This window comes from Podarcis filfolensis (assembly GCF_964270895.1).
Source record: "Podarcis filfolensis genome assembly, chromosome: 1".
Taxonomy (NCBI): Eukaryota; Metazoa; Chordata; class Lepidosauria; order Squamata; family Lacertidae; genus Podarcis; species Podarcis filfolensis.
Genome location: NC_139604.1, coordinates 87,115,544 through 87,134,817, shown reverse-complemented (window position 1 = coordinate 87,134,817; position 19,274 = coordinate 87,115,544). Strand labels below are relative to the sequence as shown.

The following is a 19,274-nucleotide window of genomic DNA, read 5'->3' as shown; positions in this document are numbered from 1 at the left end:
AAAGGCAAATGAAATGTGTGCACTGTTGTTTCAGCACCTTAGTACAAAACCAGAACAATGAGAGCTAGGCTGTGGTCTATTTACCTATTGTGGGGGGAAATAAAGGCGCTGATGAGAGGGCCATGCATACAGGAAGAATCACATTTAAACAGATCAAATAGGACAAAAAAAAATCACCCCTGGTGTGTTTATCATTAGATATGTTTAAAGCATTTGACTATGTGAAACCAAAGTATTTAATTGGAGTGGTTTAAAAAAAGGATTTGGCCCTAAATGTGTCAGAATATTGGAAAATATTGATGGTATTACATCCGTTCAAATATCATGGGCTTTTGGCAAAATAGCAAAAAACAAAAAACAAAATAACTAATACTATCTTTGTATACATCTATTATAGATGTTCAATTTTGCTCTCAGCACAATTTGAGAAGATGGTGGGAACTGAATTGGGGCTTAGAAATTGAAGAAGAGGCGTGGAACAGACTGTGGACAGAAGTGCCATACAAAACCATATTGGCAACCCCCAGAGAAAGAGTTCTTCAAATTGTGTATGGCTGGAATTTAACACCTAGGTTTCTAGCCTATATAAAACCAAACAGTTCCCCAATGTGTTGGAGAGGATGTCCCACTATTGGGGAATATCAACACATGTGGTAGGAGTGTCCAAAAATTGAAAAAAATCAGGAAAACTGTATTTACAGAAATATATTTGATTATGGGCAGACAGTCCCCATGACCCCAGGACTGGCTCAACTTGTCATGATATGTTGCAAATTAAAAACAAGGAACTTATAATATATCTGTTAACCACTACAAGAACAATTATTAACCATGGACATATGGTATAGGTATATTGCAAATTGGCAAACAATATTATTAGAAGAAGTTGCAAGAGGCCAAAAGAAACATGACGATTTTATGCAGTCTGCTATTATACAAATAACCAGGCATATGGTAGAACAGTATCCATAGTTTGCAGCACAGTCTGGCATGCATGAAATACTATATAAAACCAAACCGTTCACCCATGTGTTGGTCGCCAGTCTAAGCAATACACATCATTATATATCAGTTCATATCTGTAACAATTTTGGCAAATATTTATTATTTGTTTATTTAATTTTTCATAACATCCTCCATCTGAAGATCTCAAGGCTGTTCACAGCACAAAAATAGAAGATAAAAAACACTAAATGCGTACTAAAAACAAGAACATAAACAAACCAATAACCCACTTCATCCCCTTTGGCACAACTTTGGTAATATATCCTGAAACGTTTATCTGATTTTTTTTTTAATTTTATGTAATTGTTGCAGGTCATATGCTCTAATGTAAACCAAGATATACCTTAGTGCAGGCATGTCAATCAGTTTAAAAATGAAAATTAATAAAAATTATGTTGCTAAAAGAAGAAAAAGAAGAATGAGAACTAGAACATAAGCAAAATGGGGGTATGATTGCTTAGCTTTTCCCAGTGGGGACAGCTAGAAGAAAAGCAAGGAAAAATCAATGCCAGAACTATAAAATAGAAAGCCCCCAAGGCTGAAATCTATACACACTCACCTGTGTAGTCCCATTGTGGTTGTGAGTAGAGTAGACGCCTATAGGAAGGTGCTGTGGTGAACACAAAAACATAATTTATTCAGCCTCCAAGTTAATAACCAAAACGAAAGGTATGAACATGTTTTTTGAGGGGAAGATTTTGAGAATGTTTCAGGTGTGGCTGTTGGTGCCTTGGATGCAAATATATTTTCATTACTACAATTTTTCTTTTTGCAATCTATGTTGTTTCAGAGGCACCTGCAACAGGGGAGATGGACTTCCGCTCAGCACTCCGACGAGGGTGAGTATCATCAGAAATGTACTGGTCTAATGTGAGTGAACACTTTGGGGGAAGTAAACATGGTTGCTAATATCAAATATGTCCCACCTCTGTGTACACACGATCCAATGGTAGTTTTAGACACAGGAAGGTGTTGCACAGAACTGGTGATGCATACATAGTAACCACACATCAAAGTAGTAGAAAACAGGTAGAGATATGCAACCCATCCGCATCACAAAATGGATATGAAAAATGCGCCCCCATCATAATCATGCAAGGCTGATAGAGACTCCATTGGCTAGGTCAGGGTAAACAAAAGTAGATCAGAATATGCTGGTGTGTCCCTGGAGGATTAGTAGGAGACTGGCAAGGGTTTATGACTCCTCATTGTTTAGTTCACACAACCTCAAGTTGTGACAACAAAAAGGCACTTCTTTGCCCTTAAATGGGCTGCTGAAAGAAAGAAAGATTGGGATAACCAGGACTTTTATGTGAAAGGACTGTGAATTCTGTCTCTTTAAATTCCAACTATATGCCTTTAACACCTGGCTCTGCTTAATTGAACTTGGGGTTGTGAGAAATAAGGTTCTGATTTCTTGCTAGCTCAGAGTCATAATCTACTTGGAGACAATTCCCACCACCCAGTTAATTTGAATATTGCCTCGCGATTATTCACAGAATAAAGCTTCCTTTGCTTTTAGAATCCCTAGGTGTTTGTCTATCAAAGTTGGGAAGATGTTGAGTAAGAAAATGCTGTTGGACTGAGTGAAGTTGTGCCCAACTGAATTCTGTGTTTTGTCACTCTCTTATTCAGGAGCATGGTGGGAGGAGGGAGACGGATGACTGGAGCTTTCGCCAGGTAACCACATTTAATCTGGTGTTCAGCCTCGGTCTTCATGATGAACTGTCGCTCAGTGGCCACACTGCCTAAATTTTGTGTGTAAAAACTACCCAAAGGACTTAGTTGATTGGTAGTATAGAAATGGGACGCAAGTGGTGCTGTGATCTAAACCACTGAGCCTCTTGGGCTTGTCGATCAGAAGGTCAGCAGTTCGAATCCTTGCAATGGGGTGAACTCCCATTGCTCGGTCCCTGCTCCTGCCAACCTAGCAGTTCGAAAGCACGGCAAAAAGTGCAAGTAGATGAATAGGTACCGCTCCGGCGGGAAGGTAAACAGCGTTTCCGTGCGCTGCTCTGGTTTCAGTGTTCCGTTGCGCCAGAAGCAGCTTAGTCATGCTGGCCACATGACCCGGAGAAACTGTCTGTGGACAGCCTGTAAAGCGAGATGAGCGCCGCAACCCCAGAGTCGTCTGCGACTGGACTTAACTGTCAGGGGTCCTTTACCTTTAACTTCTATAGAAATCTAACACTGATTAATTAAAATGCTTGTCCTTTGGAACACAAGCATACTTTTAAATCCACTAGCTATACTGCTGATTGGAGCCTTAGCATATAGTCCCTGAATTAGTGTGGCTATCACAAGCCATGTGTTTATTAATTTATCGCATTTGTTACTTGCTTTTTACAAAATAAAGTCTCAAAGCGACTTAACAAGATAAAATACCACAGATGGAACAATTGGGAGAGGGATCAGTGGCATCCATGAGAGACAGATTCATTTCCTTGAAGAGAGTGTTCTGGACACACAGTATGGCATGAAATGGTGCTTTCTTAGTGACTGCATGAATGCTTTTTGTATTCACCTATTTCTCTTGAATATGCATGGATTTCACCATTCACATCTTCACCACTAGGACCCTGCATTTTGAGAACTGCCACAGAGGCCCTGTTTCCCCCCCAATAGAGTTCCATTCTTTTTGTGATTCTAGGTTGGTATAAACTAGGATAAGGGCTTTCTTACCAGTTAGCTACAATAATGTAGAATACTGTCCTTGGGAGTAATGTTTGCCTTTATCACTGGCAGCTTTTTGGAAACTGACACTTACCTGTTTCATCTACCCTTTGAGGTTGATAAACTGCTGAATTTCATTCTAGTTCATTTAATTTTTTTATTGGTTTGGGCTATTGTATTATTTTTCACTTTCCCCATAGCAATATATGGAGGCCCAAGGCAAGAACAACTTTGGGCTATTTTATGTGGGTAAGGTCTGAAACAATAACGGAAGCAAAATACTGTGGTTTTCCTGGACTATAATTTGAGTCAAACAGGCTTCTGTTTCCTCAATTCTTCCTGCTCTCTCCTGTCAACACAGGATGGCCTGTTGTAGGAGGTGTAACATTTTGTGTGGATGTGGTTCACTGCATGCAAGATCTTTCCTATCCTGCAGGATCAGAGAAAACAAGGCCTGACTGCATTTTAGCCTGAACAAAATATGTCCATAAGTCACTTTTAGAGAGACGGTACTCATATAATCACAAAATTCTATGCTACTAATGTTGGATCAGCAGAAGTATATCGCTTTTTGTGGGGAGGGGTCTCTTAAAATGCATGTGAAACTTATTTGACTTTTATCTTCAGCAAGAAGATGCTTTAATCTACATCTTTGTGTGAAGCTATTGTTTCTGCTTTTACTGCATTCTGTTTCTCTTCTGTTTATTATTAATGCTACTTGCTATACTGCACAGTGCGGATGGACATGAAGAAGGCAGAGAGTTGGATTTCAGTGCCTTGCTGAGAAAGAGGTGAGCACGCTGCCATCTGTAAAATGATGGTACAAAAGGCTAAAGGTCTAGATCAGTCTTTCTCAACCTTGGGACCCTAGATGTTGTTGGCTACAACTCCCAACATTCCTAGCCAGCATGGCCAGCAGTCAGGGACATTGGGAGTGTAGTCCAACATCTAGGGACCCAAGTTGAGAGAGGCTAATCTAGAGTAACTGTCTTTGTCATTCTTACATTTGCATTCACGTGGTTGTACTAGGTCTCTCAATCCTGTCAGCTGTGGCAATTTGTATGGTCTGTGAAAATTACGTGCCTAATGTGAGATTCCCTGTTGCTCATTGTGCATGTGCTTAATTATTCAGTTTGCAAAGAGGGAAGAAACTGAAGCTTTTTAGGACCAAAAGAAAAGTGATCTCTCTTTTTTTGTGCACAGAGAACAAACAGGAGAAACGTCACTCTGCTTAAACTGTTTTATGGTCTGATGTTGGGAGGAGGAAACAAGTTCCAAAAATTATTGAGCAACTGGTGGGGGTGGAGAGAAAGGGGATGAGACTCATAGTCTGTAACAAAGAATTATCAGCTTTGATTAAGATTTCTTTTTCATTCTGACTCCTTATATATATTTTCATTTTCTTTGTCTCCTCTTCCCTTGCTCTTCTTCGTCTGCCTCTCTGTCTCTCTCTCTCTCTCTCTGCCTTATAATCTTCCTGTCTGTACTTTGCTGTCCTGTTGTGTCTTCCATCTGGCAACTTATCTTGGAATTCTGATGTCTGGAACAGAGAGTAAGATTTTATTTCTTTTTCTGTGTGAACTGCATGGAACAGAGGAAGTTAAAAGGCTATGGGGTTTACAGAATGTACAAACCTCCGCTTTTCTTTTTGAAAACTTGGAACAGCATAGGTTTCCCATCCCAGACATTATTTTAAAATCCAGTTAATACAGATGGAAAGCAATTAGTTTACTTTCATGAATATTCTAATTATCACTTTTGAAGCAATTTTAAAATTAGGACAGGATTTTCATTTATTTTTCTCTCCAAGCTGTAGAAATGCTATTATCCAGAACTTTGAGTTATCTCAGTGCATCTCCCCAGAGTGTCCGCCATGTCATTGCAACCCTGCATAACGTCCAACCTTGTTCCTCTGCCTACTGGATTATGCAGACGTTTCTCAGGTCCCTTAACCAACTGAGGTGCTCCTATTTCCCTACTGAATTCCTCATCAAAGGTGGAAAGAGTTTGCTGACCATGTTTTTGGATTCAATGCAATCCTAAAACATCCCCAATGAAGTAAATTGATTTAAAATAATATTTATCAGTGAAATAGCATCTTCCCTGTGACCAGATCCCATGCTGATCCAGTGGTGTTTTGACTGGATCTTAGTTCAGGTGTGCCGATTTGAGATGTGTGGTCATAGTATAAGCCAATGGACCAGAAATTGACGCCAAGTTCTGTTTAATACGAAACTTTGCCTTTCATTTTATTTTTTTGATACAGTGGTCATACAGGTCTTGATATTTTAGCATCTCCATCCTATTATTCAAGCATATCTCACCAAGGAATAAACTGGTGCGATTCTAAAATTGATTGAAAAGTTATTTTATTATGTTAAAGTTTCAAATCCTTGTCTGATGGAACTACTTACTTAGTAGTACTTACTACGCTGACTATAACTCTATATCCTGAGATTAATAATATGCTGAATAGCGCCTTCCATCTGATGGCACATAATTGACTCACAGTTAGAGAGAGAATCATTTCAAAACTTGGAGGAATTCTACATGACTGGTGTGTAGCCTAGTTCTCGTTTGTCTAGGACAAAAGAAGAAGTGACACCATTCACACAATTAGTATTATATTATATTAGCAGGTAGTGTGGTCTCAATCCAGACTGAAATGCAGACAGAGGAATAGGGGGGCTTTAACCCTTTGTTCCCTGCATTCCGTCTACTGCATTCTGTCCCCTACACCCTCCCACTTGAGTTCCAAGCTAGATTGGGTGCCCTCTGCCAGCCATTCACCATAAAAAAACTGCTAATTCTGTGAACGGTGACATGTCTGGTTTGGTCCTTAGAAGTAATCAGCTGGACTTATTTCTAGCTTATTGTGCTTAATTTCACAGCCTTTGTTAACTAGCCATAACTGTGAATTATTTAATTCAGAAGATGAAGGTTTCCGTTTTAATACTTGCTGCAGCAGAGAATCAGAAGGCGTTCCTGGATTTATATTCCATTCTAGTGGTGTTGCCAGAAATGTGCAATGTTTCTTCAAAGGATAGAAATGCAAGTAGACAGAGGAAATCTATGATAAAGAACTCCCCATAGGTGCAGGATACGTCCTGCAGTTGTCACAACTATGGATCTCTCCCATGTTAATCAGCAAGTGATGCTGTTCCTGGAGCTCCTGCTGGAAAGAGTAAAACTTTATTCATATTGTTCCAGAGTGTGGACCTCTATTTAATGGCAGAATAATTTAGATGACATTGACACAGAGGTGCCATAGGCCAGAAAGAGGTTGGGAGGAAAGGGAACAGTTGTCACTCTGCTTTGACATGGGATGGTGAAGGGAGACCTTGAAGGAGGTGACAGCTGAGAGGTCTGAATCAGTCTAAGGTAATAGGATAGGAAAGACCCATCGCTGGAGTGTATGCAACTATTTTTAACTCTCCCGCACATGTTTAGAACACATTGACAGCTTACTTTGTGTGGAACAGGTTCTGTCTAAAACACCTCAATGCCTCCAAGTTCATGGGTAAACTGTGGTGTTCTTACTGCATCTAATACCCCTCCCTCCCAATATAGAGTGACTAGTTGGAGCCAGTGTGGGAAGGCTAGTGTTTTGAAGAAATCCTGTGTTCAACATAAACCTGTGCTAGTGCAAATTCTGCTTGTGACACCCAACCCCATATCTCTACTTGTAGCACAGATAGAGTCAAGTCAGGCACAGGACAATCTGGGTGGACTATGCAGGTCAAATGTGCTTTTGAGTAGACCTGGTGTACAATCAGCCCGTTTATTTGTAAAACTCATGCAAGTTCTAACTGTTACTAACAGAAAGCAGTGGAAGAATCGGCAGGAGGCTAAAGCTAGTGGTATCCATTGCTTATTACTTGCCCTGTTAGAGCTTAGCAATTGCTCTGTCTTCCATTCTGTTCCCTTTGTTTGTGTGGCAAACTGATCCGCATGACATTAGCCCTCTTCATGCTGGCATCATAAATTCTCCATATATACTAATATAATGGACTCTATCTGCCTGATCAGGGGCCCTGCCTTCTGCATGGTTCCCAATCCCACGGACACAGCCTTGATGTATACAAGTTGACTCTACATAGGATTTCATACATATCTTCAGCTGAACGCATGGACATTGGGGGCACAGACATTGAGTACAGTCTGTTGTCTCCTTCATGCATGAAGAGCCATATAATCACTTGGTATGCCATTAGGATAGATACCCTGAAAAATATCTGCAGTCTATGACTCCCCAAGTGTTTCATTTCTTTCCACCAAAACAAATTGTCAGGGACAATTAGAGATTGGAATACAGAAAGGGGAGGTATGAGGAGGTCAGGAAAGTAAGTTTTATGAATATAAGGGATTGAAATTATACTTGTTGTTGTATGTGATTTGTATGTTTTGTATGTATTTTTATTGCTTTTGTTTTTTGTTTTGTTTTTTCTATTTTATATAAACTTTTAAAACCTTAATAAATGTTTTATAAAAAAAACAAAAACAAATTGTCAGGGATAGCTGGACAGGAGTTGAAATGGAAATGTGGATCTAGCATTGCAGGTTAGTTAGGTTCTTGTTTTAAGCAGATTTTCTCTGCCTTTACAAACCAAGTTCACTGATCGTAGGCTGAGCAAAGTCATAAACCCTACTGCGTAAATTGTGCTGTGACTGGTCCATTAATGCACATTATAATTAAAAAAGAAACCTCTTCCTAGGAGTATACATAGGTTTCCTCTGCTACATTTATGCTTGTTCTTGGCTATGTGAGACCACTTGAGTAGTGCACTTTCCAAAATCTGAAATGAAAAAATGAAAAACTTCATATCCATGATGTATTCCCATTCCCCTAAATGAGGCCTGTTTCCAGCAAAGCTGTACCTCACGTGGTCCCTCTAGGTTGGTATAAATGTAGGGCTGTGAACACGCTATACCTTTAAAGCAGGCACCCCCAAACTTGGCCCTCCTGATGTTTTGGGACTACAACTTCCATCATCCCTAGCTAACAGGACCAGTGGTCAGGGATGATGGGAATTGTAGTCCCAAAACAGCTGGAGGGCCGAGTTTGGGGGTGCCTGCTTTAAAGCATATTCTTTTTCTCAAAGAATTCTTGGAGCTGTGGTTTACCCCTCACAGAATTACAATTCCCAGCAGCTCTTAATAAACTATGGTGCCTAGAATTCTCTGAGGGTGAAATGCGCTTCAGATGTGCTTTAGAGGTGTAGTATGTACACAGCCTAAGACTTGTGTAGAACTGGATTGTTTAATGTGTGCTGTGGCTTCTTTACCATCATTATAGTAAATCCTTAGTCCTTACCATCAAAGGGCTGCCTTCTTCTAGTAATGGCGCTAATGCTAACACATGTTGCCCTCTTTCTTGCTCATGGCGATGCTGCATGCTCATCCAAATGCTTCTCTGCATCGTTCTCAAGTCCAGCAGCTTCTTGCGCTCAGTACAGCGGTAAGCTTTCCATTCCCTCGCCTCTGCTAACTGTTAATCAGTCTTTTACATGACTGCTGTTTTTGTTAGTAAATAGATTCACAAAAAGAATATAAACAGATTCATGTGCCTAGAAGATGCCTAAACTGTTTAAGTGAATTATCAGCTCAGGGGGTCCAAAGTTGCTATCTTCCCATCTAGTTTCTTGCATTCTAATTGTTTTTAAAATCTGTACAAGGTTGATAAATGCCTAAGCTTCATTTTGAAGAGAAATTGACACTTTCTACTCACAAGATGGAAAAACCAATTTATTTATTTATGATACTTATATTCCCCTTCATCGTCATTAAACAAATGAGCTCCTATATAATTAAGAATTGTAAGTCAAGGGAGCTTTCTCGCTCAAAACTCACACCCTAAAGCCACACAGAAAACTCGCCTGTTGCCTAACATCATGGTCTCCATGACCCCTGTTGCAAGGTAAAGGAGACTGGTATTGTTGTTAAGGAATTGATTTAGGAACTTGAAAATAAGGGTCCGATCATTGACTATGACACATTATCTGATCTTCATCAAGGCACTTAGTCTTTCTATGCCTTAAGCACCTCACTAACAATGAGTCCCCTAAACTGACAGGTATTTTAATATAAATAGGAATTTATGCAGTAGAGACACAATCTAATAGGCAGGCTATTTGAAGTCCCTTATGAGAAAATGTTCTATATGCCCATTTTCTACAGAATTGAGGCAAAAACTGAAGCACAGCCAGATGTTGACGTGTGGGAAATCCTCCGGAAAGCTCCTGCATCAGAATATGAAAAAATTGCTTTCCAATATGGTATCACAGATCTGCGAGGTATGTTGAAGCGTCTCAAGCGCATGAAGAAGGAGGAGAAGAAAAGCACAGGTAAGAGAACATGATTGCTTCTCTTCTTTTTTCCTTCATGGGAAATGCCTCTTTTTAGGGGGGAAATACAATGTATGAAGCAGCTTTCAAACTCTTCCATGGGGGGGGGGGGGAATATGAAAGACCATTTCACATGTATGTGTCAGTTCCCATGCTTCAATTTACTATCAAGAAAAGAACAGTAGGTTCTAGAGAATTAGAAATGAGGAACCAAGATGAGAAAGGTAGCTGTTAAAAGGAAGTATACGAAATTAAGAGATAATAGTGGATGCTTCTGGCAAGTCTTGTGGAAGAATGCAGCTTCAGCAGAAGAAATGGAATAAGGGAAGAGAGTCGTGGTTTACCATAATTCAATAATGATTTGAAGATATTAATTAGCTGAGAACATAGGTAACTGTCATTAAAACACATAAAGCAGAAAGTTGGGAAGTGGACATTATAATTAAGCCTCTGCCCAGTTACTAGGGATGGGTGAACCTGTCAATGTTGATTTCTCATTTTTCCAATCTTAAGTTCAGTTCTCCTTATTTCTACATCAGCCTGTGATTGGTGTTTTTTTAAGTCCTCATGAAAATTCACCAGCATTTTAGGGCAAATTTTAGTGCAAATATGACATATTGGGGGGGCAATTTTGCATAATAATCATATTTTAGCAAAGCAATTTATCCTAATATAATGCATTTTTGTATGTTATTTTCACCAAAATACACAATTTGTGCATCTTTTACCCTACTTTATGTATTTTTGCCTGGAGAACTGCACTGCAACATTTGGATAATGTTAATGGGTGGGTTTCAGTTCACATGTTTTTATAGAAAATGTGAATCAGATAGATTTGCCTTTATATTTGAACTGAATCAAATTCCTCCCCCATCCCTACCAGTCACTGTCCATTAGCTTTAAACTAAGATAGTACTGTGCTAAATTGTTGTGTGGACAAGCCCTAAAATATAGGAAGATGAAAAGGGTATTACAGGTCTCCTGGTCCTTTTCCCCCACTCAAAATTACAATGCACAATTAGCAGTATTTGAAGAATCGTAGAATTGTAGAGTTGGAAGAGACCACAAGGGTCATCTAGACCAACCCCCTTCAGGAATCGTTAGCCCAATGTAGGGCTTGAACCCATAAACCTGAGATTAAGAGTCTCATGTTCTACTGACTGAGCTAACCCCTGTGGGCAGAGTTTGATTACATAAACTGTTTCTTCCCCAGCCTTTGCCAAGAGACTGGAACCTGCCTACCAGACTGACAAAGGACAGAAGATCAAATTAATGGTGGAACTTGCTAACCCAGATGATGAAGTGAAATGGCTGAAGAATGGGCAAGAGATCCAAGTCAGCGGCGGGTATTTAAAAAAAGCAATAAATACTAATGGGAAAGTGTGGGCTATAGAAGTTCGAGTCATTATCAGAAGGGGGAGAAGAAGAAAAATAGGGTCTATCAGAAAGAAAAGTGGAGAGAATAATGAAGGGCCTAATGTAGTGGATATAATTGGATGGGAGGATATTGAATTAATAGGCAGGTTTTTAATGACTGTCTGATTTTATTTCCCCCTCTTTCAATCTCTGCACCTGGAACTGAACCCAATCACTGGTCTGTCTCTTAGCAAGTAAGTTCTCATGTCATGCTTTCCCATTTGTGATTCAGTTAATTTGCCTTTCTTTACGATATCCTGGCAAAGTTGTTATACAATAAGCCCATTATCAACATCAGTGTCGTTTGGTCCATAGTGTTCCTTTATGCATGTCCCAAGGGATAAATGACTTCTGTTGGAGCTCTGTGTGCCTTCAGGAAGGCAAAGGGAGGAAGGGATAAGGTGCGTCTTCTCACTTAACCACACCAGGATGGGGGCATCTAGTCAAAAACTCTGCTTTATGTCATGATAGAAGACAGGGTGATGAAGATTTAGGAACGCCTTCTCTTTTGATACCTTTGAATTCTCTTTGCATTTCACCAGATACATTTTTGAGGCTCTTGGGAACAAGAGGATTCTGACCATCAACCACTGCTCACTGGCTGATGATGCAGCATATCAGTGTGTGATTGGAGAGGAGAAGACTTTCACAGAACTCTTTGTCAGAGGTAAGCATAATTCATAACCACCATTTTATTGGGATCAGAGAAGGGTCCAGCAGATTGGTCTGTAGCAGATTTTGAGGGGTATACAGAGGAAATGGAAGTCCTGTTGTTCCAGTGGAGCGCAACATTTTCATTTGAAGGGACTCAGACACTTAACTGCTTCTTCCCTTCCACCTTCCCATTCTCTTTCTTTTGAGACTTTTTTCTGGTTTACGCCAGAATTTTCTACATTTTAGTTTTAAGGGAGGATTTAGGCAGTCTTAGGTTACAAAGAACAATCAAGTGTGCCAAAGTTCTGATTTACAGTTACAAAGATATGAAGGGAAATGGTTTATGTAAGAAAGTCAGTTATGTAATTTGGCATCTCAGTCAAATTGGAAAGAACTCTGGGAGTGTAAGGACCTGCTATTCATATAGCTACAGCTGACCATCAGCTGGGAAAGCTGGATGAGAGTTCCAAAGGTTTTTGTTTTCCTCTGCATTCCTCTCTCTCTGAAATTAGGTTTCCTCCCCGTTTCTAGAGCCTCCTGTCTTGATTACTCATTCTCTGGAAGACCAGGTGGTCATGGTTGGTGAAAGAGTGGAGTTTGAAATTGAAGTGTCAGAAGAAGGGGCTACTGTGAAGTGGTAAGGAACTGGGGAGAAGTGGGGGTTCCTACTTCCTGAATGACTAAGAAACGAGAACAATTGCCCTCCAGAGTCCTAGGGGCTCAAAACTATCACACAAGTGCCCATCACCCCTCTTGCATGACCAAAGAGAGAAGACAGAACAGGCAATAAGCAGAGGAAGGGGTCCCAAGGTCAGAAAGATATTCTAACTGACCCTCACATTCCATTTTAAAGATAGGTCTAAAGGCTGTTGTGATTTTCTAAGAAGATCTACAAGTAGGAAAGAAAACATAACACATTTGAAGTGTGGTGCAAGGATTTATTTATTTGCCTTAAGTTACTTAGTTAAGGGGGTGCTAATATCTTTGGGTCAGTGGGCACATTTTGACTTTGAGAAGGGCCGCAGTCACAAAATGGCTGTCATCGCATAACACAAAATGGCTGCCCAAAGCAGAAAAAGACAGATGACCATGAAGTGGAGTGGGCATGCTCTACCATCAGTGCCTCTTCCTAAATCAATCTGGAAAAGCACTAAAATCAGCCACACCCATGCTCACTCACAGAGAGAATCTCTTAGCACCAGTTTGGTGTCTGGGAGAAGGACTTGTTGGTTGTGGCACCCAAGAAGTAAAATGACTTCCCAAGAGAGGTCTGCTTAGCCTGTTCTGTTTGCTTTTAAGCACGGAGTGAAGATTTTAGGTCTTTTCAGAATCTTGATTTTGTTGAGTATTTTGCAGTTTCCCAGACTTTTTTTTTTAATACCTAAGATGGGTTTTTGAACTGCTGTTGCTTTGTTGTTTTGTTGGTATTGCTTATATGTAAGCCACCTTGCGCACTCTCATTAAAATACAGGGTTTAAATTCATCATCATTATCTGCATAGCAAGCTAATCTGCACCTTCTTTTATTGTTTTAAAAAAGCTTAAATACAGCTTTTTGTTCATAAAAAAAATCAAAGCAGTTCACAAGGCACAATACAAAATTCAGTGAAGCAGAAAACAACCATTAAAATCAATGGAAACCCCACCCCAACAACCCCTATCACTGCCTTAAAACTGATGTGTGGTGCCATGTGGCTGTTCTAATGTGTCAACCAGCCCTTCCTGAGGAAAAGGGCAAGAGGGTGCTCCTCGTTACACAAAAGAAGCTGACCAAACTGGCACTTGAGTCTTACTTGAACATTGGCAACGGGACAGTGTCCTCCACCAAGGACAGCTTGGAGTGGGTGCAGGGCAGGTTCTTTGCCCTAGACAGTTCTATTTGCAACACTTGCTCACCTCTCTACATGATAGCTGCTTACTGCCTGATCAAACAAATACTGCAATGCATCAAAAGTGGCACCAGAATATGTCATGGCAGCAGAGTGACATACGCATGCACACACACACACACACAACACACACTCACACTCTTACAGGGTGTGTGCTGGAGAAAGTGGACAGGGCTGGTTCCCTCTCTGCCTGATTGCTTTGTTTTCATTTCTTTTATGAATTTGTTTAGAAAGATTTACAAACCGCTTAAATCACAAAGCTGTGATAAAACGCAGCCAAAACGAAGCCCACAAAACTGTTTAGAACAAATATACATAAGGTAATTGTTAATAAAAACACAGATGAAATCAGTAAAACTTTTGAAACAAGCATAGATAACTAAATTCTGCAGTATATCTGGGTAGGCTTGCTGAAATAAAAATAGTTTTCAGCTGACATCTAAAACAATATAGCCTCACAAGTTAGCCAGCGAGTCAGTCCAGGCCATTAACAAGCAAGCATTACTAATTTATTTATTTATTTATTTATTTACCCCACCCATCTGGCTGGATTTCCCCAGCCACTCTGGGCGGCTTCCAACAGAATATTAAAAACACAATAAAACAACAAACATTAAAAGCTTCCCTAAACAGGGTTGCCTTCAGATATATTCTAAGAGTCAGATAGTTGTTTATTTCCTTGACATCTGTCGGGAGGGTGTTCCACAGGGCGGGCGCCACTACCAAGTAGGCCCTCTGCCTGGTTCCCTGTAACCTCATTTCTCGCAGTGAGGGAACTGCCAGAAGGCCCTCAGAGCTGGACCTCAGTGTCTGGGCTGAACAATGGGGGTGGAGATGCTCCTACAACCAAGGTGTGGACAACCAGGGAGAAGCATTTGCTGAGCCCCACTACCCCCTGTCTGTGGCCACTGTCTTACTTTGCCTAATGATAGGGCCAACCCAGAGTGCAAGAACAAAACTGCTAGCTGTTCCTGCAATACTTATAGGATTCATCAAACTTAAGTGTTATCATCTGTTCTTTTTGAGGGGGGGAGATAAACAGGCCCATGCAACTGGTGACTGTGTGTACATTACATGTGTGAAAATATAGCACAGATGTACATTTGTTGTTTGGTGTTCATATAAGGATGTCTGGAGATATCATACTGTGTGGGGTGTGTGGGTGTATATGGGTATGGGAGTATCTAATCCTTCCCAAAACATATTGCAGCTGCCACTATCTGATCCTGTGGCTCATGGCTGCTCCCTGAAATATAAATACTCATTATAGAGTATTGATAGCTGTGGAATGGGCAGCAGACAAGGGTAGAAGTGCAGCTGTCCCAGCTTTAAATGGAGTCAAAGCCAGAGGAAGAACTCTCAAATTTTCACCAAACCTCTAAAATAGTTCAGGGTCTAACATCATTCTTCATCATTTCAAGAGTACCAGAAATGAATCCTTGTTGGCGTCAAACATGAAATCAACATGGAGAAAATATTTTTCCCTTTCTGAAAAGGAAAATCAAAACCATAAAATTATTACGAGAGTGAATATTCAGTCATATATAATGTTTGTGTGCTATATATTATTGTAACCTGGGACCCTATGTGGAGGGTGAATAATAAACTGAAGTAATAATAATAATAATAATAATAATAATAATAATAATAATAAACAATTAGCCCTATGACTGCTACATTCAAATTTCATCCACATGGAAGGTTTTTCTTTCCATACCACATATCTTGGAATAAACTTGTGCTGATTTTACATATGAAGAAGCAGGGAGACATCTGGTTTCACTAGAATCACACAGGGAAGCTAAGACAGCATTTTGATGAGCATGCCTGCACAAAAGTACCAAAAAATGTCTCCAATCCTGTCCGCCCAGCCTGAGGCTGGATGTGCAGGTTCACAGGTGCATCCACTACTTCTGATAATCCTTCAAAGATCATGGGTAACATACCCATGGACCATGAACTTGTGCTATATGAACAGGAGTCGACTGCCCTGTTGCTGAGCGTTACGGAGAGGTGTAACAATATTTCATACCTGTAGGGAGAAGGATGGAGTGGAGCTGACCCGGGAAGAAGCATTCAAATACCGGTTCAAAAAGGATGGGAAAAAGCATTACCTCATCATTAATGAATCCACCAAGGAGGATAATGGGCATTACAAAGCAAAGACTAATGGTGGGGAGTCTGTTGCTGAATTGATCGTGCAAGGTGAGATACAAAAGGAACTTTTTTATAATGTATGGCGGCTGGTAAACCACTTTGTGGCTGGGAAACGGCCGATAGCTAGATGGCTAATTGTAGGACAGCTAATTGTGCAGGCCTTCAAAGCATATTATGGGGATTGTTAGGCCCATGTGCCGGATGTAATAGATATCCTGATAACAACAGGTGCTTGCTTATCAAGTCCTGTTAAAGTCCCACGTGCTCTGGATGTCTCTTCCTATTTCACCTTTCCCAAAACAGTTCCTTTAGCCTCTTCTTTTTGTAAAAGACACATCCACAGCTTCAGTTCTTGGTTGACCTCTGACCTTCTGGTGTTTGTGTTGCTCCATCCGCAAAATTCGTGATCTCAGAGAAGAAGCTGGAGGTGTACCAAAGTATTGCAGACCTGACGGTGAAGGCAAGGGACCAGGCTGTGTTCAAGTGTGAGGTTTCTGACGAGAATGTGAAAGGCATCTGGCTGAAAAATGGGAAGGAGGTGATTCCAAATGAGCGGACTAAAATCTCCCATATTGGCAGGTAAGTCATGCTTCAGAAAATTAAGCCAGGTTGCTGTAAGTTGCTTGAGTAACAAGCTGCTAATAGTAATAGAAGTAGCAATAATAAATTGGTGGTATTAGTAGTAGTACTTTCCTTCGGGTGGAGAGAATATGTGATAAGATGGTATGTGGTGAGAGAGAGCAGTTGTATATAACCCAATATTATATACTAATTTTACTCAGAGGGAGAATGCAACCTTCCCTCTGAATGATAAGGAAATATCTGGGAATGCCTTTGTATTGTGCTTTGTGGGTGTTTAAATTGACGTGAGGAGTGTGTGTGTATTAGTTTGGAAGAGTTGTACAAAGGGTGTGGTTATGTTGCAGTGAATGATTCACGAATCTCTGGGAACAGATCTTTCTCCAGTTTTCAGACAAGCCCCTGTGAAGGCTGACGATTTTTGCATTCCGGTCACTGTGGCATTTGTGGTAATACAATTGCCCATAATGTATACTGGAAATGGCTGCTACTTTATGAAATGCCCTCAAACATACAGTAATATACCTAGAGCTCAACCAAGCCCATTGCAGTCCATAGAAGGATGGATTCTCCTATTCTGTGACATGTATGTGCAGACAGTATGCAAGGTTGTTATAGGGAATGGGAGGTGTGTCTACAGTTCTCAAGTTTTTCTCCTTCAATTTGGCCAAGAAAAGTGAATTCCTTCACTAAGCAGAGCATAGAGGGAGACACAAGTGTGCTGAAGGCACACTATTCCCTACCATGACCTGTAATGATTCAGCACAGTGTTTGTGTATGGATATCATGGAGGAGGAGTGAAATTAGGCTTTTCGTATGCCTTATAAGGATCTCTTTGAGCACAGGTGCCGCACCTGCAGTTCACGGGATTGAAACACTAGTCAAGTTGAATTGAATGAAGTGACATCTTAATAAAGTTTGTGATATAGGTTCCACACTATTTATACTTACTTATTATAATATAGAATATGCATACGTATATATCCATGTGGCATTCTTTCTTACCTATCCATCTACTCTGGGGATGGGATTTGTCCTGTACAGAGGTGAATGGACCCAAACAAAGCTTGTATTTTGTATTTTTGCAATATCAGAATCCATAAACTAACCATTGATGATGTAACTCCAGAGGACGAAGCTGATTATTCTTTTATACCCGAAGGATTTGCATATAATCTCTCAGCCCATCTTCGTTTCTTGGGTAAGTGGTCTGGAATTTAATTTCTGTTCTTGGTGGGAATGTTCACTTTGTGTGAAGATGAAACGGGAGATTTTCTCTTGGTGATGCGTGAGCTTCAAAGCACCTTAGTACTGTGCATTTCTGTGTGTCCACTCTGGCAGTAAGGGTGAAATAAGGTTCTTCTGTACACTAATAGGGATATCTCCAAGCACGGGCATTAGGCCTGTGGTGGGCTGGATCAAGCCAAATGTTATTATTTAAAATGTCAGCCCACTTTTTAACTGATTTTTTTAATCCCTCTAATTGCCTTATGTAGCACCACAGGAACTCTGTGGAGAAATATCTTATACCTTAATAGAGAAAGTTATGAAAAGAATTGTGGTATTGACCAAAGTATGGGAAGGTCAACACTGGGTGCCACAATTAAACTGAAATTAAATATATAGAGAAAAGCGCACACAACAATAATGAGTAGCTTCCACTTTCATATCGTTTTGGCTGTGAACCAGCAGAATTAGGTGCAATTAAGCCTATTGATCTCAGTGGAATTTATGTGCACATAACTGTGCATTGGATTATCACCATGGTGTAAAGGTTGTTTCTGAATTTAGTTCATAGAAACAATTCCAGCATTATAAACTGTTGTTTCCTAGAAGCTAATTCTAAAACCCATAAGAGGAAAATCTATCCTTGTTTTGATAATAATAGGCAGGGGCATTCTTCCAGGAGGATATAGCTCAGGGGTCAGCAACCCGCAGCTCCGGAGCCGCATGTGGCTCTTTTACACCTTTGCTGTGGCTCCGGGGAGGGGAGGAGGCGCATTGTGTGCCCCAACACTCCCCACTGTGGCGGGCGCTGTACTGGCTGTGACGTCGCATGGGGGCAGTGTGTGCGTTAGTCACGCACCGTCCCGACGTCACCTTCCCGCCCGCTTTCAGATCGGAGGGCAGCGGCGCGCATGCAATGGTTTTGCGGCTCCCAGTTTTTTTTTCTTCAGAAACGGGTCCAAGTGGCTCTTTTTGTCTTAAAGGTTGCAGACCCCTGATATAGCTCATCTGCAAGAAAGTCTTACTCCAAGCCAGCAATCTCTTCTGAATAGCTTTGGTACTGTTTTTGGTGTAGAGGACCAGTCTTTGTACACAGTCTTCTACTGCAATAAATGGAGAGCCTCAAGTCTGTAGGTGCTCAATGTGTGCATTTACCTTCCCATTATTTTATGGCAAGTCATAGGACAAACAGTACTGTGCTAGCAATTTATTTCAGCGTTTATATGGAAAATCCATTATAGCTTCTGCTCTCATTCATTTTTATAGGTACTGTTCAGTTTCATTCCCATTTGGCAGATATATATGCTCAAAATATAAAGGGTTTTTAATTG

The 19,274-nt window shown here is 40.5% G+C and overlaps 1 protein-coding gene across 4 annotated transcripts in view; it reads left to right on the top strand.

Annotated features, from left to right (window-relative positions):
• Window positions 1–19,274, top strand: part of MYBPC3 (myosin binding protein C3) — a 66,175-nt gene that overhangs the window by 16,390 nt on the left and 30,511 nt on the right. For all 4 annotated transcript variants that reach the window (XM_083604229.1, XM_083604228.1, XM_083604227.1 and 1 more), the window contains exons 7-17: window positions 1,796–1,844; window positions 2,641–2,685; window positions 4,413–4,469; window positions 9,113–9,136; window positions 9,856–10,022; window positions 11,236–11,368; window positions 11,981–12,105; window positions 12,624–12,729; window positions 16,019–16,185; window positions 16,551–16,716; window positions 17,811–17,917. In XM_083604229.1, coding sequence (XP_083460355.1) covers window positions 1,796–1,844; window positions 2,641–2,685; window positions 4,413–4,469; window positions 9,113–9,136; window positions 9,856–10,022; window positions 11,236–11,368; window positions 11,981–12,105; window positions 12,624–12,729; window positions 16,019–16,185; window positions 16,551–16,716; window positions 17,811–17,917 — 1,146 coding nt within the window. The remainder of the gene's footprint in view (window positions 1–1,795; window positions 1,845–2,640; window positions 2,686–4,412; window positions 4,470–9,112; window positions 9,137–9,855; window positions 10,023–11,235; window positions 11,369–11,980; window positions 12,106–12,623; window positions 12,730–16,018; window positions 16,186–16,550; window positions 16,717–17,810; window positions 17,918–19,274) is intronic.